At 39.3% G+C, this 26,228-nt stretch overlaps 3 protein-coding genes across 6 annotated transcripts; 1 reads left to right on the plus strand and 2 right to left on the minus strand.

The window, feature by feature from the left end:
• Window positions 1-1,783: 1,783 nt before the first annotated feature.
• On the plus strand, window positions 1,784-20,020 carry LOC111461190 (piezo-type mechanosensitive ion channel homolog). Of its 2 annotated transcripts, XM_023104693.1 has the most exons (21): window positions 1,784-2,187; window positions 5,278-5,358; window positions 5,934-6,093; window positions 6,186-6,343; window positions 7,291-7,447; window positions 7,576-7,762; window positions 7,857-7,972; window positions 8,196-8,280; window positions 9,213-9,428; window positions 9,514-9,691; window positions 10,474-10,602; window positions 10,719-10,892; window positions 11,062-11,298; window positions 12,402-13,949; window positions 14,046-16,492; window positions 16,602-16,997; window positions 17,911-18,069; window positions 18,147-18,656; window positions 18,965-19,109; window positions 19,196-19,340; window positions 19,466-20,020. In XM_023104693.1, exons 1-21 carry the CDS (start codon window positions 2,139-2,141, stop codon window positions 19,599-19,601), a joined length of 7,413 nt encoding a protein of 2,470 aa, XP_022960461.1. In that variant the 5' UTR covers window positions 1,784-2,138; the 3' UTR covers window positions 19,602-20,020. The 2 variants fall into 2 exon arrangements, with proteins under 2 accessions (XP_022960461.1, XP_022960462.1); XM_023104694.1 differs by lacking the exons at window positions 1,784-2,187; window positions 5,278-5,358; window positions 5,934-6,093 and adding an exon at window positions 6,786-6,877 and having other exon boundaries at window positions 6,256-6,343.
• A 561-nt stretch (window positions 20,021-20,581) lies between these two features.
• LOC111461200 (methyl-CpG-binding domain-containing protein 4-like) lies at window positions 20,582-22,736 on the minus strand. 3 transcript variants are annotated; one of them, XM_023104709.1, is made up of 3 exons: window positions 22,624-22,715; window positions 22,429-22,496; window positions 20,582-21,563 (listed from the first exon to the last, which is right to left on the minus strand). In XM_023104709.1, the coding sequence occupies exons 2-3, from the start codon at window positions 22,435-22,437 to the stop codon at window positions 21,060-21,062; spliced, it is 513 nt and encodes a 170-aa protein (XP_022960477.1). In that variant the 5' UTR covers window positions 22,438-22,496; window positions 22,624-22,715; the 3' UTR covers window positions 20,582-21,059. The 3 variants fall into 3 exon arrangements, with proteins under 3 accessions (XP_022960477.1, XP_022960474.1, XP_022960475.1); XM_023104706.1 differs by lacking the exon at window positions 22,429-22,496 and having other exon boundaries at window positions 20,582-21,556; window positions 22,624-22,736; XM_023104707.1 differs by lacking the exon at window positions 22,429-22,496 and having other exon boundaries at window positions 22,624-22,736.
• Window positions 22,737-23,258: 522 nt separating this feature from the next.
• LOC111461193 (probable LRR receptor-like serine/threonine-protein kinase RKF3) lies at window positions 23,259-25,740 on the minus strand. The gene has a single exon (XM_023104698.1). It carries the CDS (start codon window positions 25,488-25,490, stop codon window positions 23,619-23,621), a length of 1,872 nt encoding a protein of 623 aa, XP_022960466.1. The 5' UTR covers window positions 25,491-25,740; the 3' UTR covers window positions 23,259-23,618.
• Between the last annotated feature and the right edge of the window lie 488 nt (window positions 25,741-26,228).

Raw genomic sequence — 26,228 nt, forward strand, 5'->3', positions numbered from 1 at the left:
TCTCTGTCTCACACATTGTAAAAATATTGTAATGTTAACATGTTAATCTGAGCATACAATAAGACAACATATCACAACATTTCAGATATCGATTGTTTAATCTTTTGATCTAAGCTTGATTATGGCTCATTTTTTTAGTTCGACTACATTTAAGGCGTGATATTCGAACCTCCACCTCTTCGGTTGATGGTACGTATTGACTACCATCGAGTTCAGCTCCATTGGACCTTAGTAACTCAAAATAACAAGGTATGGATTCCACGTATTATTATTTAGTTTTTTTTTTTTCATTAATAGAGGTGAGACTATGCTCGTATTGACGTTATAATATAGTTTATCAATTAATGTGACTTTCAAATGCACACTACTACGTTTGTAACATTATTCTAAACAATAGAATATGACACGTGACATCTTATTTTATTATTATTTTCCTTCTCGATTAAATTAAATATTAAATAACGATATCGTTTTTAACTAGAATAAACAAATTTAAGATCTTAAATTTTGGATCATTCTCTCAATAAACAAGTGGATGAAAGTCAAGGGAGAGAGATATGTTATAACTTGTGAAGCAAAAAGTTTTGTAATGGAATATTTATTTGCTATTTTCTATTTTAATCCCATTTAACCCGTTCTTTGGCCTATCAGTAAAATTCGCACCATCTCGTGTGAATGGTTAGAATTCTAAGCAGTTAAATTCAGTTTGACAAAATTATCGTTTAATTTTGTCAGTTGAAGACGGTGGTGTTTAAGACAAGTTGGTCGTCCGGTCGTATGGTGTTATGGGTCTAATTACAAAGCTAGTTGAGTGGTGGTTGCATGTTTAGAAGGAAGGACAAGTTGGTCGTCCTACCTAGTATTAGGTCACGTACTTGTCGATCCCTTTTTGATCGACATGGGTCTCTTGATTTACTTTACAATTTTGTTGTATGTTGAAAGGAAAAAAAAAAGAGCCATGTATCTCGGACTTTTTCTCTCTCAAAGGAATGAGTATTTTCGAGGTAGAAGATCGAAAAAAATAGGGGTTAGAGAATTCCTAAGAGAGGAAAAGAGCCGAGTCCCAAAGACTAATTCTGACTGAAACTCCCACTTATCGGTCGAGCTCCTTCATTGAGACAGAAGAAAGGATTCGAGAGGAACTTTTTTTTTTTCTTCGTAATTCTTCTTTCTTCATCCGAAAAGGGAAAAAAATTGCTTTTAACAGCTCGGCCACTCTCCCGAAACCCAAAAGAAAAACAAATCGAGTCTTGTAAATACGCTCGATAACCGAGCGAAAAAGGACAAACCAATTAAAAAAAAAATAATACAAGAAGTTATTATCTCCTTCTAGTGAACAGGGGAAATTTCTAGTAGCTCCTCCTTTCAATTGCTACAATTTTTTTTTTTTTTTGGATAATGCTTTAATTGATTTTTTTTTGTTTCTAAAAAAAACCCCTTTTTATTCCATAGATACTACTCAAATAAATTTAATATTTTCATTTTCCTTTAAATTTTAATACAATTTTATTTTCTAATAAAGTTAGATATTTTAAAAATTAATCTAAATTTATTAAAATGTTTGATTATACAATATTGTTTGTAACGACGTCGTGATAAATATATTAAAAATTTGTTGAAACGTGTACCTCGAAACACCTCAAATAATTATTTTTTTATACTTTGATTGCGATTAATTATAAATAATCTAATAGTGTCAATTTTTCTTACATTCTTTTTAAACGATGATATATTACGATGAAAACTTTGTTTCATTAACGTTTTAATTATTTGGGGTTTTGGCCTAAACATAGTTCCAGACTTCAACCAATCCGAATTTAGGTACCCATTTATCTAATTCTACGCGCATTCCAGAGCTTCGGTGATGCAATTGGCTTCCCCGGTTAACGAACTTTACTGTCCAAGACACATGCCGTCAATTTTGGCGCTGACGCCCCCAGTTCATCGATTCTGATTCCTTCTGTTGCAAGCCAATAATCAGCTCACGTTTTGACTCTCTGGAACTGGATAGCGTCTGATATTTGTATATCTAGCGCTTCCTGGGAATGGGTTTTTCTCGATTTTGATTGAAATCGAAAACCCATTACTTGAGCGGCGCTAACGATGGAATCGAAGTGATTGCTTTTCAGTTCGTCCTAATGGGGAGTTTTCTTGGTGGATTTTTGTTGCCTCTGCTGCTTCTAACTGGTAAGCGTGAGCTCATTTTTTGAGATGTTTGCGTTGGTTTATGGCTTGAGATTGGTTGAGGGCTTGCTGTGTTTTTGGTTAGTTTAATACTCCGATTCAAGGAGGTAATATGTTTGTGATTAGGTTGTTGTGCTTTTCTACTTATTTTGATTGACATTTTTTAGGATCTAAACTGATATAGTGGGAAGCCATGGTATGTGGTGCTAGTGCTTGACATGTTGGGAGGGGAGGTGTAAGGGTTTTGAGATGTTTGGGGATGAGGTTTATAGCTACAGGGTGAAAATTTAAGAAGTTGAAATTCTTGTTCTGTTTTCGAGCGTTGGCGGACTTCGGGTGGGTGAAGCGAACTTACGCAAATAGTGGTTTTGTTCTTGAGAGACTCAAATAACTCGTACTGTTGAGGATTGTTGGGAGGGAGTCCCATGTTGGCTAGTTAAGGAGATGATCATGGGTTTATAAGTAAGGAATACTATCTCTTGTGAGATCCTACATTGGTTGGGGAGGAGAAAGAAACATTCTTATAAGGGTGTGTATACCTCTCCCTAGTAGACGCGTTTTAAAAACCTCGAGGGGAAGCTCGAAAGGGAAAGACCAAAGAGGACAATATCTATTAACGGTGGGCTTGGGTCGTTACAAATGGTATTAGAGCCAGACACTGAGCGATGTGCCAGCGAGGAGGCTGAGCCCCGAAGGGGGTGGTCACGAGGTGGTGTGCTAGCAAGGACACTGGGCTCCAAAAAGGGGTGGATTGAGGGGTCCTAGATCAATTGGAGAAGGGAATGAGTGCAATGAGAATGTTGGGCCCCGAAGGGATGAATTGTGAGATCCCACATCGGTTAGGGAGCTATAAGCGTGTGTAAACCTCTCCCTAGCACGAGTTTTAAAAATCTTGAGGGGAAGCTCGAAATGGAAAGCCTAAGGAGGACAATATGTACTAGCAATGGGCTTGGGCGGTTACAATCTCTAGTGGTATGAGGCCTTTTGGGGAAACAAAAAACAAAGCCATGAGAGGTTATGCTTAAAGTGGAAAATATCATACCATTGTGGAGGATCGTGATTCCCAACACGTACTCGTAGACCTTTTACTTCATATGGTTCTATGCCTTGCATTGTGGATTGAGTAATCCACTTTTGATCAAAGTTTGGCTTTCAATATATTCATGAAAAGAGTGCAGCAATGAGGAATAGTGTTCTAACCCTTATTATGAAAAAAAAATGGAGGGGGTGATAAAGTCCTCTTCCACATGCCAAAGTGGAAAAGAGAGCATATCCTATATCCTTTGGAATTGAGGACTTACGAGACGATATATTGTGTTGATACTTCGTTCCGATCCTTAAGTTCCTTATATTTACCAGAGTCCCTAATTACCTTGAACATAGATATTCGTGCATTGACCTAGATGACCTTTTCTTGATCTCAAGGTGTTTTTTCAAGTTCAATTTGAACAAAAAGCTATGTTAGATGTAGGAATCTGAGCATATAACAATTTAAACTAGGCCATGTGTAGCTACCATCCCGACATTGTCACGTTTTGGTTGACCTTTGTCATAGGCCACCGCTTTGACTTTGAATTGCTTTTGTCTTAGATTGTGCATTCTTTTGCTTTTTCTAGAAAATGCATGCTATGTTGGAATTTTCTTTAGGTGGTCAGGTTTCTCTTGCAGTTTTGCTGTTAGTATGATTTGTTTTCATACCGTATTTATTTGGATAGGGAACAAACTTTGTATTACAAAACCAAGTTCATTTGGAAGAGGGGTACGATATGTGAGATCCCATATCGGTCGGAGAGGGGAATGAAACATTGCTTATGAGGGTGTGAAAACCCCTCCCTAGTAGACGCGTATTAAAACCGTGAGGCTGACGACGATACGTAACGGGCAATAGCAGACAATATCTGCTAGCGGTGAACTTGGGCTGTTACACGATATACCCTAATCCTAACTAATAAGGAGTTACAAAAATCTCCCCAGTCGACGACATAGATATGAAACTAGAAGTTACAAAATAAACTAGCACACAAAACTCTTTGAAGTCTACTGATGATATCTGTAGACCACTTCTGTCTTACCATTATAGGCATTCTACTAAAGAATTGAAATCTTCAGCATTAGACATAAGTCACCATGGTTGGATGAAAATGTCCCACATCGGTTAATTTAGGGAGTGGTCATGGATTTATAATCAAAGAATACACTCTCCATTGGTATGAGGCCTTTTGGAGAAGTCCAAAGCAAAGCCATGAGAGCTTATGCTCAAAGTGGACAATATCATACCATTGTGGAGAGTCGTGTTCGTCTAACATGGTATCAGAGCAATGCCCTAAACTTAGTCGTGCCAATAGATTGGTAAATCCTCAAATGTCGAACGAAGGACTCCAAAAGGAAAGGAGTCAAGCCTCCTCGAAGGCAGTAAAAAATGACTAAGACTTCAAAGGAGTCGAGCCTCGATTAAGGGGAGGCGTACTTTGTTCGAGGGGAGGTGTTGGATGATGTAAGTCTACATCGGCTAATTTAGGGAATGATCATGGGTTTATAAACAAAGAATACTCTCTCCTATGAGGCCTTTTGGGGAAGCCCAAAGCAAAGCTATGAGAGCTTATACTCAAAGTGGACAATATCATACTATTGTGGAGAGTCGTGTTCGTCTAACAACCACAAGCTTCAAGTAGATATTCTACAACTCTCTTAAGCAAACACCTGTGTAGTGTAGAAGATTTACCCAACTTTTATTAGTGAAAAAGCAATGGAGAAATGGATGATTAAAGGGCTATCCGGAAATTTGTTTTGCAAGTACCTTTCTAAATGTTACAGTAATTATGATTCTTTTTAAAGATGAGGCATTTCATTAATATGAATGAAATTACAAAAAGAGTGTGAGATCCCACGTTAGTTGGAGAAAGAAACGAAACATTTCTTATAGGGGTGTTGAAACCTCTCCTAATAGACGCGTTTTAAAACATGAGGCTGACGTTGATACGTAACGGGTCAAAGTGGATAGATAATATCTGCTAGCCGTGGGCTTGAGTGAATATTTTTTGTTTGACCTTCTGAACTATTAACTAACACTTTTATTTTCTCCTTTTTCTGCAGCGGCTCTAATCAATTGGAGTTTGGTCTCTCTTGCTGATTTATTGGTGTTTCTTTTCATTCAATTTAATGCACATAAAATAGGTAATTTACTGTCAATGCTACAGTTGATAATACCATTGTTAGGTTCATAGTTACTGTTTGTTTATGCCTAGTTAGTTCATATTTCACTGTTTCTTAGAAACTAAACAAATTTCATTGATCAATGGCTTTATAAGCATGAGGCGCAACCGAAAGAGGGCTAATGGGTGACAAAAAGGATCCCAGCATGCAAAAATCAAGGAGATAGGATACTTTCACTAATATTTAGATAATAGGAGCCAGAACAAGTATTAGGGGAAAATAAGGGTAGAAATGGAGTTCGGTTTTTACACAGGCAGTTGGACTCGACTTACATCGAACAATCTTACTTTTCTCTCTCTTCTTCGTTCCCCCTGTCTTTCTTTGTCTCCTTTGTCTCTCAGCAATACATCACATACCCAATAACATTTTGCAGCAGTCTTTGCACACTAGAGAAAGTGAAAATTATATCACTCTGTTTCCTAACACTTTGAAAACGTAACCACTTTAATCCCCACTGTTCGCTCACGTGTTATTATTGTATTTGTTTATATATTTATTCATTACTTGGTATTTTACATGGTGCTTCGTTCTTGTAGGGTTTATTTTTGGTCGGCGATTTTTGGTATTATGGCCAATTATCATATTCTCTTTGCTTGTTATTCTTTCTCAAGTAACCTTTCTTGTTATATGGTCTCTTGAGGGATATAATTGGAGCTTAGCCAATGCATGGTGGGCTAAGCTGATTGGTTTCATGACGTAAGATCCGAAAGATAGCATTTTCCCTTTTCCTTTTCGTTCACCTCTGCTTCTTCTAGCTGATTTATTTTTTTGATGCGGATCATTTGCAGAATTCAGTCATGGAAATCACCTTCTGTTATTTATTTCTTAGTTGTACAGCTGTTAGCAATTTTTGTTGCTGCTGCTGATATCTACTGGTACAGAATTGGTCTGGTTCCAAGGGGAGATTCATGCTTGGTTCAATTCTCATCTTTTGTTGATCGTCTAGGTTTGTAGATATTCAGTACCATTTGAATATTAATTTTCTTTCCTTCCGTAAGATTATTACTTCAATTCAATATGCATGCCTTGTTCTAGAATTTGATGCACATTCACCAAAGTATATAATGCATGAAAAAAAGAGAGCAAATAATGAATTTGTTGTACTCGCAAGTTATAATAGTTTCCTCGATATCTTTTTGTGTCGATTTTTTTAATAAGCACTTTAACTCAAGTGTCCAATAATTATCTGTCGATAAGTTTCATCCAAGTATCCAACATCGTTCGATCAATATTGGAGTGTCAGATTCATATAGAACATGGATACATTGCCCAAACACAATTGTTTATGAAAAAAAAACTAGCACCAACGCTAAGGCTTAACATGCAACTTGTCCTTAAAGCTTTACGAGCTTCTATGATTTTTCTTTATTTTTTATTTGACTTTACAGAATTACTCCTCTCAGTATGTGGGGTCTGAGCACCTCATTGGCCTTAACTGGCTAGGTTATGTCTCCAGTGCTGTCACTTTGAAGAAATCAAGGTGCTCAAAGCACTATTATAACTTCCATGTCTTTCCTTTGTTTCATTTTTCGCAACGCACTTTCCTCTTTTGTGCATTCGTTTTACAATTTTATATATTTTGCTTCTTAACCAGGTAGAATTTTCTTTCTATTCCTGAATTAAAAGTTCATCATGTCTGAAGTTGATCCACATTTAAAGGAATCATGAATCATATGAAATAGTATAGTCGACTAAATCAACTTTAATTCGATCACTTAAGCTTTTAGGACTGTTGGTGTTTTATCCTTTTTGTCAGGAAAGGAGGATTAGTGTGGACTAGTTATCAATCAACCTTTCTGCACATGGAGCACTTTGCACTCTATACTCATGTACAAAGCCCTCTTTTGCAATTAAATAGTCTCGCAGGAATTTAATTTCTGTTGAAAATGGCAGGTTCTCATCTAAGGGTTGCTTCCTGTTTGCTACTTCCTGCCATTCAGATTATTGTGGGAATTAGCCATCCATCATGGGTTTCTCTTCCATTTTTCATTGGCAGCTGTGTAGGTCTGGTGGATTGGTCTTTAACAAGCAACTTTTTAGGACTTTTCAGGTTGTTCTTCTGAGATCCTCGATTGTTTCCAGGCCACAAATTTTGGTGCACGTGCACTCTATTTTAGTTTGAAGTTGTTTTCATCAGTGGCAGCTTTTTTCTGTTCTGACTTTGCATGCTATTTGAAGGTGGTGGAGGCCTCTTCAACTATATGCAGGTTTCATTATTTTTCTCGTTTATGCGTATCAGCTTCCAGTTGGGTATCCTAGTATGTTGAAATGGGTCGCTAAATTCATTGGTCTGTCTAAAATATCATCAACCTCCGAATGGCCCGAGATCTGCTCCTACGTTTCTCTTATACTTTTCTATATCATGGTATGTAACTTGTTTGTCTAATTATTTTTTTTCGAACGCATGGTCCGCAATCTTCTGCTCGACTGATTAGTTTATTGTAATGCTTCCTATGCAGCTTTCTTGTGTTAAGTGCGATCTTGAGGAAATGGATTTCATTATGTCAACGAGGGAAAGCAACTTAGTGGAGCAGCTTCTTCCCTCTAAGCATTCATTTTTCATTCGTGAATTGAGGTCTCAAACTTAAGTTATTTATATCTGGTTTGCATAATATTATTTTTCACTTTCTCATCAAGATATTTGTTTTTTCCTTTTTCACCCCTTATTCACATCCGTTTGCTACGGTTTCTTGAGAAAAAGTTGAAAAATCGTCGATTCAACGCTTATCTTTACTAGGGGTATTTGTATTATTATTGTAGTTCTTTTGCTCATTTATGCCTGCTGTTGAATGTTGCAGGTCTGGTGTGAGGCACACTAATGTTCTGTTAAGGAGAGATGTGTTCCGAACATTTACTATTAACTTTTTCACGTATGGTTTCCCGGTATATATTTCTAACCAAAGTCTCCTCATTGTGGACCAGAGTATACTTATGTTTTTGCTCTTCATGGGTGTATAATTGTATCAACTTTGTGGGTTGTAGAGAGTCATGGGTGTATTACTATCTTATAGATGTGTCGTTGAATATAAATACGACACTATATATGAAAGGAATGTTGATTTGGTTTCATTGTTTGGGCTAGATATTTTGTTATGATTTTTCCAGTTTTGAACGGTATCGTTTGAGCCTACCTGAGTTCGGGAGGTTAGGGATTAGTAGCACGAGTTGATTTCGTTTTTATTTTTGTTTTTTGGGTGAAAAATGTCTGATGAAGGGATAAAGCTCGTTTTGTTAGTGGCTGTGGAGGCTTCCTTTGGAACTGAGTTCCCTCTTTGGAACAAACTGACTAAATGCAAATTTGTCGAGGATTCCTTGGGCTAGTTCATAACCACTAGGTTCTTTTTGCCGACCTTAGTAATGTGGGCCTGTGACTCAAGTAGGGGTTGATGTGGGAACCGTCGATGTCACAGATTTTAATCCTCATCAATGGGTTGGTCTGTAACGGCCCAGATCCACCGCTAGCAGATATTGTCCTCTTTGGGCTTTCCCTTTCGGGCTTCCTCTCAAGGCTTAAAAACGCGTCTGCTAGGGAAAGGTTTTCACACCCTTATAAATGGTGGTTTGTTCTCCTCCCTAACCAATGTGTGACATCGCATGGTCGGTGGTTATCAAAAGAAATACAGCAGGGGAAGAAAATAATAAGCACTAGGTTTTTCGAAGCCCTCTTGTCTTTTATTTCTAGCTGTGAAGCCTACATTAGATTGTAGTAGTTTTTCGAGATTGGAAATGACAAATCCAAAATTTTGAGATGACTCATTTCTCTAAGATCACCCCTATTAAGATTTATTTAAAGCTTACAGACTTCATTGTGACAGGTCGCCTTGGTTGCTCTGTCCTTCTGGAGTTTTCATTTTGCAAGTCTATGTGCATTTGGATTACTTGCTTATGTTGGGTACATTGTATACGCCTTTCCTTCGTTATTCCGCTTGCATCGATTGAACGGGCTGCTGCTTGTCTTCATTCTCTTCTGGGCCATTAGCACATATATTTTCAATGTAGCATTCACGTTTTTGAATCGGAAGATCGGGAAGGTATTACTGAATTGAAAAAAAAAAAAAATGTTTTCTTCATTAGGACACAACCATCAATTGTTGTCTTTCTTGGTTATGTCTGCAGGACATGCATGTTTGGGAGATGGTGGGTTTGTGGCATTATCCTATACCAGGATTCTTTCTGCTTGCACAATTTGGTCTTGGAATTTTGGTTGCATTGGTTAATCTTGTAAACAATACGGTTTTCCTTTGCTCGTCTGGTGAGGACGAGCGTTCTTCAAACGACAACTCCAGTGTTAGAGGTAACTACTTATTACCTTAGCTTATGAGTTTCAGTTACTGCTATAGGTTGGATGGTTTTTCTTGTGTATAAGATCTTGTATTTGTTTTGAATCTAGAAACATACATATCTTTACTTCTTCCCAAAATTCAAGTTGGCATTAGAGCAGGTCTCGAAAAAATCTAGCTACCATCTAAAACTCTAGCTGTCGTTTGAGCTGTCGTTTGAAATGCCGAATTCTACCTCTAGCAAGTTTCTTCGGTAGCAGGTGTGCATAGGGTAGGTCAGTTCATTCGAGTTTTTAGGGTGCCATCGTGAGTTTTTTCATGCTCGTCCTCTTCAGAAGTAGTCGTGAGTGTTTTTCCTTTCTTCATGGATATTCGTTCATTTCACAAAACACTCATCCTTTCACCCCATATGTGTACATAAGTATTATAGATGCAACAACTTGTCTCTTTCATAAAATCGAGGTAGACGAAACATAATTGTTGAGGTTGTCCGATACTAAAAGTAACCAGACAAGATTCATGAAAAAACATCCACTGTAAAGAGAGAACTTTGAGAAAGAAGTTTGGGGTAAAATTCAACCTTAAACTCAAGTGAAGCTCCAACGATCAACTTCTCCGTCCTTGATGGTTTTCTTCCAGAATTTCTATACATTCACGATGAGTTTGATCCTTGGCTGCATCGTTGTTCATTTGCCTTGAATTCTTATTACCGTCGAAATCATTGGTTATCTTCCTATTGGTTGTCAATTCCTTGGTAGCAGTTAAGTTCGGTTTCTCTTAACGATTTAATTTTCAGAGGCAGGAGAGACCAAGGTATTAATCGTGGCAACTATTGCATGGGGTTTGCGCAAAAGCTCTCGAGCTATCCTGCTAACGTTGATATTCCTCGTTGCAATGAAGCCCGGTTTGATCCATGCTGTGTATGGTATGTTTTTCTATGCAATTACTTAGTATAGTGGACATTTACATTCCTTTTGTTTTCTTATGACATGAAAGCTAGAAATTTTTATCTTATTGGTTCTATGTTTCAATGTTATTCAGTGGTGTTCTTCCTCTTATACCTTTTGAGCCACGATGTTGGCAGAAAGATGCGCCAGGCTATGATTCTTCTGAATGAGGTTCATTTTGCATTATTATATCTTCTTCAGATCAACTTGGTATCTGATGTGTTAGGTCGGGAAGGTTCTTTATGCCGAGAAATTCTGTTGCAACTAGGTATGTGCGCGTTTTTTCTTCCGAGGATATTATATTACGATTTATAAAATGGACGTTCTGTTCGGAAGTTCGGTTATTGTATTTTATCACTTCTTTCTTCCTCGAACGTTTTTCAAAATCGTGTTGAAACAGGTTGCAGTGACCTTTTTTTTTCGATGCTTTGGTGCAGGTCTCCTTGGACGTCGTGATAGCACGTGGGAGTTCCTGGAAATAGCTCTGCTTGCTTGCTTTTGTTCAATTCATAACCATGGTTTTGAAATGCTATTTTCGTTTTCTGCCGTTGTGCAGCACACACCCAGCCCCCCGGTTGGATTTAGCATTTTACGAGCTGGTCTTAATAAATCCGTTCTGCTTTCAGTTTATACAGCCACGTCGAATAATTATTGCCATGATAATCCTTCGCACGGTATAGCTATTCAAAACTTATGGTTGATTATATTGATTCTCCTATATGTTCTCTGATACATTGAAGAAAAAGTTACTGCTGATGTGAACTTGATTGTTGGTTTGAGTTATGTTGGTTGAATCAAAGTGATGCATGAGGGATATGAACAGCTTTGTTTAGGAAAACGTTTTTGAGGCTTGCAGGGGAATATTGTTGCTTACACTCTAGTAACTGTCTGTTTAGAGTATAAGAGCGACAAATAATTGCTTCCTCCCATAACGTTTTAGCATCCTGAATGAATCTCGATCTTTCTTTTGGCAACACTATTTTGTTGAGAAGTGTCGGTGCAATTTGATTCGTGGATTATACTATTTTCGGTTTGGTTTCCTTGTACTCTTGAAAATACTCTCTTTATCAATTTAGATTTAGCCTTTGTTCAAAAGAGAAAGCCCGAAGAGGACAATATATGCTAGCGGTGGGCTTGGGTTGTGACAAATGGTATCAGAGCCAAACACGGGACGATGTGCCAATGAGGTGGATGAGTCCCAAAGGGGGTGGACATGAGGCGGTGTGCCAGCAAGAATGCTAGGCCCCGAAGGGGGGGTGGATTTTGAGATCCCACATCGGTTGGGGAGGAGAACGAACCACCCTTTATAAGGGTGTGGAAACCTCTTCCTAGCAGACGCCTTTTAAAAATCTTGAGGGGAACCCCAAAAGGGAAAGCCCAAAGAGGAAAATATCTGCTAGCGGTGGGCTTGGGCTGTTACAAATGATATCAGAGTCAGACACCGGGCGATGTGTCAGCGAGGAGGCTAAGCCCCGAAGGAGGTGGATTTGGTGGGGGGTCCCACATCGATTGGAGAAAGGAACGAATGTCAGCGAGGACGCTAGGCCCCTAAAGGGGGTGGATTGTGAGATCCCACATCGGTTGGAGATGAGAACAAAACACCCTTTATAAGAGTGTGGAAACCTCTCCCTAGCAAACGCGTTTTAAAAACCTTGAGGGGAAGCCCAAAAGGGAAAGCTCAAAGAGGACAATATCTGCTAGCAGTGGGCTTGGACTGACGTTTTTCAACTCGGTTATCCATTTTCTTTTATGACTCATTTATTTTGTTTCTCTGCAGAGAGAAAGATTGCATCATTCCTCAGTTCCATTGGAGAGAAGTTCCTATCCATGTACAGATCATGTGGAACCTATATTGCATTTCTCACTATTCTTCTCACGGTTTGTTTTGTCAAACCAAATTACATATCCTTCGGATACTTATTCCTTCTTCTTGTTTGGATAATTGGACGACAACTAGTCGAAAGAACGAAGAGGCGACTATGGTTCCCATTAAAAGCCTATGCAATTACAGTTTTTATCTTCATATATTGCATGAGCAGTTTTTCCAGCTTTAGGATATGGCTATCCAGATCAATTGATCTTAATTTTTACTTGGGCTACGACTCAGAGGCGTCGTCTTTGCAAAATTGTTGGCAGTCTTTGGCTGTGATGATTGTGATGCAACTTTATAGCTATGAGAGAAGGCAGAGCAGGTATCTTAGTTCCGATGAACCGGGGCTATTAGAATACGGTGCGTTTATAAAACGCTTCCTGATATGGCACTGTGACAAGATTCTATTTGCAGCTCTTTTCTATGCATCCATATCACCAATCAGTGCATTTGGATTATTATATCTACTTGGCCTCGTCGTATGTGCGACTTTACCGAAGGCGTCGCATATCCCCTCGAAGTTGTTTCTTGCATATACTGGAGTTATCATGACAGCTGAATATCTTTTCCAGATGTGGGGGGAACAAGCTGAAATGTTTCCTGGACAAAAGCATGCTGATTTGTCTTATTTTCTGGGTTTTCGTGTATTTCGACCCGGATTTTGGGGTCTGGAATTAGGCTTAAGGGGAAAAGTACTCGTAATTGCTGCATCCACGCTCCAATATAACGTCTTTCGCTGGCTGGAAAGGATGCCAGGTTCTGTTCTAAATAAAGGGAAGTGGGATGACCCTTGTCCACTGTTTGTCTCAGAAGAAGATGATTACTATGATGACATATCCTCTTCTAATGAGAAAAATAAGCCATCATTTGATTCTGGAAGATCGTTTGTACCGCAGGAAGTTTCGGATCATATTTCGAGGTCATCCTTCGCGTCTGGTCGGGCTCAAGTGCCTCATGATGCATCCAGTAAACGAGAGAACTCCGAGTGTAGCAGCAGTAAAAAATCTTCATTTGGATTTATATGGGGAAGCATCAAGGAAAGCCACAAATGGGACAAAACACGAATTACATCCTTAAGAAAGGAACGATTCGAAATGCAGAAGATCGTTTTCGAGATATATATGAAATTTTGGATGGAGAACTTGTTTTATCTCTTTGGTCTTGAGATAACCATGATCTCCTTGCTTCTAACGAGTTTTGCTTTATTAAATTCCGTCTCCTTGTTCTACGTCGGGTTGTTAGCTGCCTGTATTCTTTTGGATCGGGGTATTATACGAAAACTATGGCCTATATTTGTCTTCTTGTTTGCTTCCATTCTTATACTCGAATATATCGCCTTCTGGAAGAACATGATGAACTCAAATTGGCTAATGCCAAGCAAAGCTGATGTTCATTGTCATGACTGCTGGAGAATCTCTAATCTCTACTACAAATTTTGTCTGAACTGTTGGCTGGGTATGAATCTTCTAGCTCTTTGTATCTTGATGTTTTCTTCTTTTTTTGGTGTGTAATGTGTAATGTGTAATGTTCTTAGTGTTGCCTCATACGCAGGACTGACGGTCGACGATTCGAGGATGCTTTTTAGTTATTTTGTGGTGTTCATGCTTTCATCTCTCAAGCTCCGTGCTGATCGTTTATCTGGTTTCTCGCTATCATCTACGTATCGTAAAATGATGTCCCAACGTAAAAATACATTCGTTTGGAGGGATCTATCTTTTGAAACGAAAAGCATGTGGACTATCCTTGACTATCTTAGACTCTATTGCTATTGTCACTTGTTGGATCTTGTCCTGGCTTTGATTTTGATCACGGGAACTCTTGAATATGATGTTCTACATCTGGGTTATCTCGCCTTCGCACTCGTGTTCTTTAGGTTACGACTCGAAATTCTGAAGAAGAAGAACAAAGTATTCAAGTTCTTGCGTGCATATAACTTTGCTCTTATTATACTCTCATTAGCCTACCAATCTCCACTTGTAGGAGAAGTTAGTGCTGGCAAGTGTGAAACCATGCATTACATATTTGAGATGATTGGATTTTACAAGTATGATTATGGATTTCGAATTACTGCTAGATCTGCTCTTGTTGAGATTATTATCTTCATGTTGGTCTCGCTCCAGTCGTACATGTTCTCGTCTCAAGAGTTCGAATATGTATGTCGGTATCTTGAAGCGGAGCAGATCGGTGCCATTGTTCGGGAGCAGGAAAAGAAAGCAGCATGGAAAACCGAACAGTTACAACATATCCGAGACTCGGAGGAGAGCAAACGGCAGCGGAACTTGCAAGTTGAGAAGATGAAATCAGAGATGCTCAATTTGCAAATTCAGCTTCATAACATGAACTCATCTGTTGATGGTAATAACGCTTCTCGAAGTCCCGGGGACGACTCGGTTAGAAAGCGGAGTACTTCTAGGATACATGATGATGCAATGACAACTGATATAGAAGGAACACATGGGAAGGTAGAACAGCTTGAATTACAGGAATCTCTGGCTAATCTAAGAACAGAAATAACAACAGAGTCGAGAATGCAGTCGATGGAGTTACCCGTTGCAGACATTTGTGAAATCGATTCTCAGATTTCAGACGTATCTTTGGATTCAGATAGAAAAAGGAAACATAAAGGTTCGACAAAAGGTAACCCGTTAATGTCTGCTGTACAGTTTATAGGCGACGGTGTTTCTCAGGTGCAATCGATCGGAAATCAAGCTGTTAGCAATCTCGCAACGTTCTTGAATGTCACGCAAGACGACGACATGAACGAACAGACCAATTCCGAGGACAGAGTTTATGATCAGATAGAGAGCCAGCAACCAAGGTATGCAGATTTGGAGCGTTCTTCCTCGCTGCAGTCTGATAAGAGTTCCGACCCTGCAAGTATGCAGTTAGGAAGGATTTTTCGTTACATATGGTCCCAAATGCGGTCCAACAACGACGTCGTGTGCTATTGTTGCTTTATCCTCGTCTTCTTGTGGAACTTCAGTTTACTTTCCATGGTTTACCTCGCAGCGCTCTTCATCTACGCCCTGTGTGTAAACGCCGGTCCGGGTTATATGTTTTGGGTTGTCATGCTAATCTACACAGAATTGTACATATTGCTGCAATATCTGTACCAGATAATCATCCAGCATTGTGGGTTGGCTATCAGTTCAGATCTTCTTCAGGAACTGGGGTTCCCTACAAATAGAATTACTTCATCCTTTGTTGTAAGTTCATTGCCTCTGTTCCTGGTTTACTTGTTCACTCTACTGCAAAGGTCTATAACAGCAAAAGATGGTGAGTGGACGTATTTGAATGCGTTCAATAAAAGCGCTCTCCCCAGAAAACACAGTCTTGGACGCTATGGCTTGACCGAGAGGGCTTACGAAGTCGTATACGTCGGGAGAAAAATGGTGATGGCTATGCTCAGAAGTTCATGGAAGTACTGGAAATCGCTGACTCAAGGAGCCGAATCGCCACCCTACTTTATCCAGGTGTCTATGGATGTTCAAATATGGCCAGAAGACGGGATTCAGCCAGAGAGGATCGAGTCGGGAATAAACCAGTTGCTTCGAGTTATCCATGAAGAGAGGTGTAAGAAACAGAACGCTCGACTTTGTCCGTTTTCTAGTAGAGTTCATGTTCAGAGCATTGAAAGAAGTAAAGAGAATACAGAGGTGGCCTTGGTTGTTTTAGAGGTAGAATATTCTTCTCCTTCGAGCGATACTTGTTCGGAATGGTCCGACTCGCTTACGCCTGCAGCTGATGTAGCAAATGAGATTCGTCTTGCACAACGTAACGGATTTGTTGAAAACACTGGATTCCCGTATCGAATACTCTCCGTGATTGGGGGAGGCAAGAGGGAAATCGATCTATATGCGTATGTATTTGGCGCAGACTTGACGGTGTTCTTCTTCGTCGCGATTTTCTATCAATCTGTCATAAAAAACAACAGTGAGTTTCTTGATGTGTATCAACTAGAAGATCAATTCCCAAAAGAGTTCGTGTTCGTCTTGATGGTAAGCTCCAACTTTTACATATAATTTTTGATAGTATCAACTAGAAGACAGTGTTCTTAGCTTGGATAATGCAGCTGCTACAATTAACTAAACATATTCTGTGTCTCAGATAATATTCTTCTTGATCGTGCTCGATCGATGTATATACCTCTGCTCGTTTGCTATCGGTAAAGTGATCTTTTACCTTTTCAACCTCGTGCTCTTTACGTATGCGGTAACGGAGTATGCATGGCAAATGGAACCTTCCAATCAGCACGCTGGAGAGTTGGCGCTCCGTGCTATATTTCTTGCTAAGGCGGTTTCTTTAGCACTTCAGGCAATACAAATTCGATACGGTCTCCCGCACAAAAGCACCTTGTATCGACAATTTTTGACGAGTGAAGTTTCGAGAATTAACTATTTAGGTTACAGGCTTTATCGGGCTCTTCCCTTCTTGTATGAATTGCGATGTGTGCTGGACTGGTCGTGCACGTCGACATCTCTGACCATGTACGACTGGCTAAAGGTGAGTATTTTATCGTTCTAAAGATACCATTTTACTAAAAATGTCTTAAAGAGATCTTAAATTTATAGGATATATAGGAATATAGGTTATTTGGTGGAGACCTTATTCATAGCTTCATCATTCATTCACTCACGATTTTAAAATGTGTCTGTTAGGGAGAGGTTTTCACACCCTTATAAAGAATGTTTCATTTCTCTCTCCAACCGATGTGGGATCTCACATCCACCCCCCTTGGAGGCCCACTTCCTCGTTGGCACACCACCCTGTGTCTAGCTCTGATACCATTTGTAACAAACCAAACCCACCGCTAGCACATATTGTTCGCTTTGGCCCTCGGTCTCACAGTTTTAAAACGTGTCTGCTAGGGAGAGGTTTTCACACCCTTAGAAAGAATGCTTTGTTCCTCTCTCAACCATGTGGGATCTCACAATCCCACCCCTCTTGGGGGCCCAATGTCCTCACTAGCACACCGCCCGGTGTCTAGCTTTGATACCATTTGTAACCAACTAAGCCCACCGCTAGCAAATATTCTCCGTTTTTGCCCTCAGACTCATGGTTTTAAAACGCGTCTGCTAGGGAGAGGTTTCCACACCCTTATAAAGAATGTTTCGTTTCCCTCTCCAACCAATGTGGGATCTCACCCCCTTGGGGCCCAGCATCCTCGCTGGCATACCGCCCAGTGTCTAGCTCTGATACCATTTGTAACAGACCAAGCCCACCGCTTGTAGATAATGTCCGTTTTGGCCCTCAGTCTCACGGTTCTAAAACACGTATGCTAGGGAGAGATTTCCGTACCCTGATAAAAAAATGATTCATTCCCCTCTCAACCCAACGCGGGATCTCACATATGTAGCCTCATTATAGTTTTTTGCTCACCCCGTGCTCTAAAATCATCTCGAATTTCTTCTCTCAGCTGGAGGACATAAATGCAAGCTTGTACCTTGTCAAATGTGATGCAGTCCTAAACAGATCTCAGCACAAACAGGGAGAGAAACAAACCGTAATGACCAAATGTTGCAATGGAATATGCCTGTTCTTCATATTACTATTTGTCATCTGGGCTCCAATGCTGGTAAGAAACTTCATAGCATAAATTTTTTAAATGTTTCCCATCAAGATCATGCAAGGAGTAGTACCTTTTTGTTGCAGATGTATAGCAGTGGCAACCCAACAAACGTTGAAAACCCAATCAAAGATGCCAGTTGCCAGGTTGATATCAAGACAACTTCAGGAAGATTAACACTCTACCAAACCACTCTTTGTGAAAAGATCTCATGGAACAATTTGAATGCAAATTTGGTTCTTGATCCAGGAGGCTATCTGGGTCCATATAACAAAAATGATATTCAGTTGATTTGTTGTCAAGCTGATGCAAGTGTTCTGTGGCTTGTTCCTGGTGTGGTTCAGTCCAGGTTCATTCATTCCCTTGACCGGAACCAAAATATAAGCGTTTCTTTCACTTGGATACTCACGAGGGACAGACCAAAAGGGAAGGAGGTTGTACAATATGACCGAGTTGTTGATCCTCGAGATCTTCCCAATCCTTCTGATGTTCAGAAGGTTCTGAATGGCTCAATGAATGGCTTTCGGATAAAAAATGTTTACCAAAGGTACTTTCGTGTCACGGGATCTGGTGATGTTAGACCTCTGGAACAAGAGGTACTCCCTTTACCGTGCATAACTTCTATATATTGAAACATGTAACAGCCCAAGTCCACCGCTAATAGATATTGTCCATTTTGGCCTGTTACGTATCTCCGTCAGCCTCAAGGTTTCCATACTCTTATAAAGGATATGCTTTGTTCCCCTCTCCAACCGATGTGGGATCTCGCAATTGGTATCAACGATACGTAACGGGTCAAAGCGGACAATATTTGTTAGTAGTGGGCTTGGGCGGTTACAGTTCTACTCATTTTTACGCTTTTGTGAGATTTTATTCAAATAAAGGATCCAATGATCATTTACAGGACAGTTTTGTCAATGCCGATCTCATCTTGAACCGTGAAAATTACGAGTGGTGGTCCTTCCACGACGTCCAGCCAATAAACGTTAGTGAATGTGGACGTTTCACCGGACCCGTAGCCTTCGTAATCTCTGAGGAAATACCACCTCGTAAGTCCAATTAAAATCATATGACAAAAGATGATTAATAGAACAGAGTTTCAAAATCATATCACTAACCTTAACATTTGTTTCAGAGGGCATTCTGGGGGACACTCTTAGCAAGTTCAGCATCTGGGGTCTTTACATAACCTTTGTTCTAGCAGTTGGCCGTTTTATAAGACTTCAATGCTCTGACTTGAGAATGAGAATTCCCTATGAGAATCTTCCTTCTTGTGACAGGTAATGTAACAAAATCACTTATGTCACGCCCTTTTAACTAAAACAAGAACGAAAAAAGTGATATTGGTCATTCTAAAATCGCTCGTAATCTTGATATATTTTGGGCCAATGGCCTCTTTTTGTAGGTTGATAGCTATTTGTGAAGACATATATGCTGCTAGAGCTGAGGGAGAGCTTGGAGTTGAAGAGGTCTTATACTGGACTCTTGTGAAAATCTACAGGTCTCCTCATATGCTGCTTGAGTACACAAAAATAGATTAGACTGCAAAGTTTAAGCTTACATTTGCTAGATAATTAGATGGCCATTACCGAAAACCGAGAAGATATGCATACGACTAACATCAGTTATAGTGAAAGCCAGCCTCAGGATCAGTGTGTTCTTGAGAGCTTGCCATGTTACCATAGGATGTTGTGGAATACTAAGTAAAAATAGATTCAAGAACATTCATGTTTGTAGATGATCTGGTTAGTGTAATGCAGTAGTTTTAGCTTAAAAAAACAGAGGAGCAGGCTTTCTTTTACTAATTCTATAAGGAAATGTAGGTCTGAGTTGTATGTTTTTCACTTTTTCTTTGAGTAGTTTATGAATAGTTTAGATTTTGAGTTTAGAACATTAGAACAGCCAAGAACAGTTGCACTGATCTGATGCATATTTCATTAATTATGTTTGTTTATAGTCATTGCCTTTTTTCTATAAGGTGAGGATCTATAAGGTGAGGAGGAAGGAAATCTTAAGAGGCTTATCGAGATTGTCGAGGAGACGTCTCATTATACAAAGTGAATCAATTCATATTTACGACAGTATCTACTCCTTTAACGTTGCATCACATCATTAAAATAAAAGTTCAAAATTTTCTCACATATTTATTTATCAGCCATTTTTGACATGACAAAGAATTATTTCTTAAATGGTGAGGACTAAGAAATGACTGTTGCAAGGAACTTGTTTGGTTTTGGACTAGACTCGTGACTATGGCGGTGCAGTATGCTCTCTTGGGACCCCATAATCAAAAGACTAAAGGCACAAAAGGGAGAGTGAGCCGGTTTCAAGCTTGACTTAACTTTTTGTATAGGATGAACAACATAGAGAATGAAAGACAAGGAAAGGGAGAAGTGGGCTTGATGATCGGACAAAAGGAAGGGGCGTGGTTGGTGTGCCACTGGGTCGATTAACATACGTTTCAAAAAGCAGCTATATAGCTTAGCCTTTGATGAAGATCATGGAATAAAAAAGATGCTACTAAAACAATTTAAGGAATGATTCATAACATCACTTAATAACAACAGCTTGTCGATTTGGAACCTAAGGCCGATCATGATGGTTTTATCGCTCGCTTGAACTCTAAACAAAATCTATGCTAACTAAACAACTCAAGTATCTAACACCGACCTAACCTGCTCATATCAATAAAAACTCAAGTATCTAACACTGACCTAACCTGCTCATATCAATAAATGGTAAAAACACCTATCCGAGTATTTGACCCTATTCAAGAGTCGTGTCGAACTCATCCGAGGTCCAAGAATCTTCTCTGATTATCATCAAAATGGCCATATATACAATAGTCCAAATTGTTCTTGTAAATGAACAAGAAAATGGTACAATAATAGGAGGAGAAATACCAAGCTACATCTTTCAAGCCAAAACAGCAGAATCCTTTCACTAACTGGTTTTTTTTCTCAAAGAATAGACACTTGAATGCTGCAATGAACTGATTGTCATCTTCCGTCAATATCAACAGATTCATCCTTTGTTTTCTTACTTCTTTTGCAACTACTAAAGCAAGATTTCAAGATGCTTTCAGGTACAGTTTCTTCCATTACTTTTGGGACTGCAAAACTGAAGTCTGAAAGAGGTATATCCTTGTATTGTGGATTTGCTTCTACAAAGGCTAGCATCTTCGTAGATGATCTAACCGTTTTCCCGGTCGGTGTGACATAGTAAGCGTCTAATTTAGAAAAATTCCTTCTCAGCACCAGACGCCTCTTGAAACCTTTTGGAGTCTTTGGGAGGTTAGGCTTGTCAATGACCCAAGTTCGAGTTGTATCGTAGTCGATATCAGGAGGATCCTCACAAGAAGTGTCGGTTTTCCTATGGCAAGTAAAGGGTTCTTCTATCAATCTGCTTCTAATATCTTCGTACTCTTCTTGGCTGCTTATCAACCTCCATTTGAAGCATTCCTCGCATTGCGCAGCATACAGACCTACTGGCAGCCCTGGAGCCTATAAACTAGCTCATTAGCTTACACCAAAAGAGGCTTCCATAATTAACATGGACTTGTTATTCATAGATTCAAAGCCAATAGATTCAAAGCCAATGCAACCACAAATAAAGATCCCCAGCAAGTTCCAAGTTGAAATTTGTAAAACTCACACTTATGATCACTTAACTTTCACTCTAAACTTCAAGATTTGGAGAAATCAAATTGATCCAGTGATGATATGACTTTAAATAGACTTTGGAATTTGTAAAACAATCTTAGTAAATACTAAGCACTCAAAATTCTCATAAAATTCTCATAAAATTCACCATATCCTAAGACAAAACAGACAAGACCATATCTAAAGAACACAGTCAAGAACCAACTGAATAAAATTGAGTGTGCTAGAACAGCTAACTCTGAATATCAAGACAACTTTCCTACTGCCATTGCCAACAAATATTATGACTCACTTGCAAGAATTTCTGTATAGCTACGTTTGAATTACTGCGAATTGATCGAAAGGAGCACTGATTCTCAAAAAATACTAAGAGATTGACCTACAAACTAGTATCAAGTTTTGCAAATCGCCCTGTTTCCATAGTTAAGCAAATCTCAAGTGATAGTATCCCCTATGGATCAAGATTCAAATCCCCTGTTTACTAAAAATTATTAGATGAAACTGAAAATTTTACACTAATAAACATATGAGAGAAACTACAAAAGTACTTCAAATTTGTGTCTAGTTGATATTAGGGACTATCACCTATACGGTCATTTAGAGGCAGCGGCTGGATCGAATAATTTATCCCTATTTTATCATAAAACATTCTGAACAAAACTTCTGTCATGCCATAGTACTTGTTAAAGGAGAAAAATAAAGGAATCTCAACCATCTCCAAGCAGCATCAGTTTTAGTAGAACCTTTTTCTAGCTACCAATTTTCCATTTGAATCTTCGGAATCGAAGGGTTTCAATTTCCGAGAAGCCAAAAGAAAGAAAATCAATTGAATCCGATCAGAAGGAAAATTATGAGGATATAGAGAACAATTAGGAGAACGAGGATGGAGTTCCGGCCGTACCTTCGCCGGCGTCGTCTTCGGGGGCTTGACGGCGGCCATGCCGCTGGACGATTCTCTCTCTGGTGTGGTCTCCAATCTCCAACTGCCTAGCGGAATTTGTTGGTAGTTGCATCAAATGATGCAGAGCTGCTACATTATATATACATATATATTTAATGGTGAACTCATATTATCATGCGTTACTAAGTATTTAAAAATGATTATTATTATTATTATTATTTTGTTAAAAAAAATTATTTATGGTTAAAATATGGATTTAGTTGATATAAACTTTAATAGTTCCTCAATATTACGTTTAATAACCCGAGTAAGATAAATGATACGTAATTTATTTAATCGAGTTTTCGATTTTTATCTTTCGAAAAATTTAAATTTTTTAAAAATAATTTCATCTATTAAATAAAATTTTAAATTTCAAGTAAATATTTAAATTTTAAAAATTTGAATAATCTCCGTCAAAAATTAAATTAGCATAAATCTCGAAGTTATTAACATAATATATATAAATTTAATAATATTGGAAAGCGTATAAATTTAATATTGTCTTTTTTAGACTTTCACTTCAAGGGGGTTTTAAAACGTGTCTGCTAGCCCGAGGTTTCGACATCTTTATAAGAAATGTCTCGTTCCCTTTCCAACCAACATGGGATCTCACGGCTATGCTTTTTATATTCTTCCTCCAACAGTGAACTTCAAAAGGGATCGTAAAACTAAAAACTAAGTACTTACAAATCTATCTATCTTTACAACGGAGTAGAAGCATGGCATCTAATTCTCGAACCATCCAACTAACCCAACAAACGAAACAAATAACTCATTACGAAAAATCCCCGCTACAACCTTCAGTAGGAGTCTATAGCTAGTTCGTGTTTCAGTTCTCGTGCAACTGATTGTTAGTAAGCTGCTCTTTCTCGAATAGATTCCTCCTTTTACTCTTTGAAAAACAGGGTCGGATTCTTTGATCGGGAAACCGGCCCCGCCCTGCTTTTGGTCGTTCACGTGTAACTATGAAAGCCAATAGAACCAGAATGCTGAACAGAGCCACTACTACTCATAGATCTCTCTATTTCATCAATCTCAGCAACCAAAGAGATGGGTCTCTCAGGGATTGAAGGAACAGAGAGGTCAGTTTCAAGCATTTTCACAATTTGATCCATTGATGGCCGAGCATAGAGCTGTGGATGTGAACAAAGAACAGCAATCAACACATACTTCTCCACAACTTCAGGAGAACCCAGCTCGGGCATACCTTCTTCAACAACATCCATGGCCTTTTGCTCCCTAACCAAGGACCAAGCCCAATCGGTCACTAGAAACGGCTGGCTCTCGGCGCTCCGCACCCCGAGCGCCTTCCTCCCACTCAAAAGCTCGAGAAGAACAACTCCAAAGCTATAAACATCACTCCTCTCTGTCAACTGACCGTACAACGCGTACTCGGGAGCTACATACCCCATCGTCCCGGCAACACGAGTACTCAAATGAGTCATTCCTTCAGGAGTGAACTTAGCTAAACCAAAGTCAGCAACCTTTGGTTCAAAATTTTCATCCAGAAGGATGTTGCTGGCTTTGATGTCTCTATGGATAATTGCGGGCTGAGCTCCATAATGGAGGTAAGCCAATCCCCTGGCTGTGCCAAGGGCAATTTTCTGCCTAATTGGCCAACTCAATCTCTTATCAGAATACCCAAATAAATGATCATAAACACTACCATTCTTCATCAAATCACATACAATTATCCTTTGATGACCCTCTAATGGCGTTGTTGCAATACAATAACCTCTTAAAGCAACAAGATTAACATGTCGAACACTAGAAATTACCTCAACTTCGTGTGCAAAAATGGCGTCCCCTGCTGCAGAACAGTTCTTGAACCGCTTCAATGCGACTTCAGAATCATCAGAAAGTACCCCTTTATACACATTTCCATAGCCTCCTCTTCCAATTATGTTATCTCTTGAGAAATTCCTCGTTGCCCTTTTGATTTCATCGAATGTGAACTTCACCAGCGTCGTGCTTGCACTTATGGATTCCAATCCAGAACCCATTCCTGTTTCTACTCTACGAATTCTGTCGTTTTTCTTTGATTTCCCCTGTTTTCGCCAGAAAAACCATCCGCCGGCGACTACTGCCGCCGTTGCTGCTGCGACGCTGCAACAAATGAGAACTACCAACACCACTGTGTTCAGCTTCTTGCCTGATGAATCCCCCGACGATGGAGGATTAAGCGAGAACAAGCATTTGGCAGTTCCCTGATCCGTCGGTCCGAATGGATTTGCAAACGCCGCCGCGTAGATCGACGGATAGGCAGGGCAATCGGTGACATTGCCGATCGACGGACCGGTCAAAAACGAGGCCTGAACGATCGCAAGCCTCGTCGTGCACGAGGCACAGGGGGAACCGTTTTCGAGCGATTGATTACAACTCGCAACAACGCTAGTCAGCGCCGATTTAGAAACGACTCTCTCGAACTCCGATTTGGTAGTGATATTCATACAGCCCTGAGAGATCCAGCCAGTTTGAAATCCACAAGAGGTCCGAACGTTGAAATTCGGCCGAGTTTCATCAACGACCGATTGGTAAGCATTCCAGCACGAATCGGAAGAGTTCACAGGGGGCAAAAAGGAGCCAGTGAGTTTGAGGTACTGAGAGAGGACGAGGCGGAGACCAAGACGGATGTATTGACAGTCATCGGAGAAGTCGGGGCGGGAAGCGGTGGTGCCCCGCGAGAACTGGCGGAGGACGGTAAAGTTAAGAGGGCATTCAGCGGCGGAGGCGGAGGCGGCGGAGAGGGAGACTACGGTGAGAAGAAGGAGAAGGGTACGGGAAGAAATGGACATCGGAACTGACTTTAGGGTCCTAGGTATCATGGGAATTGGTAGAGAATCGTGGAGATAATGGAGGTTGATTCTTCAAGCAGCCATTAACGACGGAGCTTGGAAAAAGCTCCCATTGGAAAGAAGCTCGGTGGAGGAAATTGAAGGCAACTTCCCAGTAACTTCAAAATGGATTGATCCTTGGAATTGATTTTGTTCTTGAAAAAAAGAATTTGTCATCAACTGTTCATATACCCATCATTCATTGATGTCTCCTTTGATTTGGGAGGTTTTTTTTTTCTTGGGATCTTGTGCCCATCTTACTTTTCATGTTATTCCAATCATCCATTCAAAATTTTATTGAATTAAAATTAATAAATACTTTAGCTCAACATTTAAATAATTTTGTCTGCCATAAAAAATTGCTTCAAATTTAAATATTGATTCGTTTAAATTTAAATAGAGATTTTGAGTTTATTTTTATTTGAACCAAATCCGTTCATGATGACCCGCTGGAAAGTCCTAAGTGTAAGTAAACACTATCTTTTCCGTAATAAAGTCCTAAGTGTAAGTAAACACTATCTTTTCCGTAATAAAATAAATTGGACAGTTGCAGTTAACGTCTTATTTTTTAGAATATGTAATATCTTTTCCATCGAAATTTCAACCCAACATTATACAAAAAAAAAACCAAGAAATAATAAATTTCTAGAAATATATTGTGAATTAAATTCTCATCATAGATAGTTTTTTTTTTTTTTTTTTTTTTGCTTAGAATTTGAAAATTAATAT

This window comes from Cucurbita moschata, unplaced genomic scaffold, assembly GCF_002738365.1.
Source record: "Cucurbita moschata cultivar Rifu unplaced genomic scaffold, Cmos_1.0 Cmo_Scf00024, whole genome shotgun sequence".
Classification (NCBI taxonomy): Eukaryota; Viridiplantae; Streptophyta; class Magnoliopsida; order Cucurbitales; family Cucurbitaceae; genus Cucurbita; species Cucurbita moschata.

Bases quoted from the DNA above. Each gene is read 5' to 3' on its own strand.
- LOC111461200 (XM_023104706.1), bottom strand. From the start codon at position 22,735: ATGCAACTACCAACAAATTCCGCTAGGCAGTTGGAGATTGGAGACCAC. The intron at 21,557-22,623 runs GTACGGCCGGAA...TATAGGCTCCAG, and splicing joins CGAAGACGACGCCGGCGAAG to GGCTGCCAGTAGGTCTGTAT.
- LOC111461190 (XM_023104693.1), top strand. From the start codon at position 2,139: ATGGGGAGTTTTCTTGGTGGATTTTTGTTGCCTCTGCTGCTTCTAACT. The intron at 7,448-7,575 runs GTTGTTCTTCTG...TGCTATTTGAAG, and splicing joins AACTTTTTAGGACTTTTCAG to GTGGTGGAGGCCTCTTCAAC. The intron at 19,341-19,465 runs GTAATGTAACAA...CTCTTTTTGTAG, and splicing joins AATCTTCCTTCTTGTGACAG to GTTGATAGCTATTTGTGAAG.
- LOC111461193 (XM_023104698.1), bottom strand. From the start codon at position 25,490: ATGATACCTAGGACCCTAAAGTCAGTTCCGATGTCCATTTCTTCCCGT.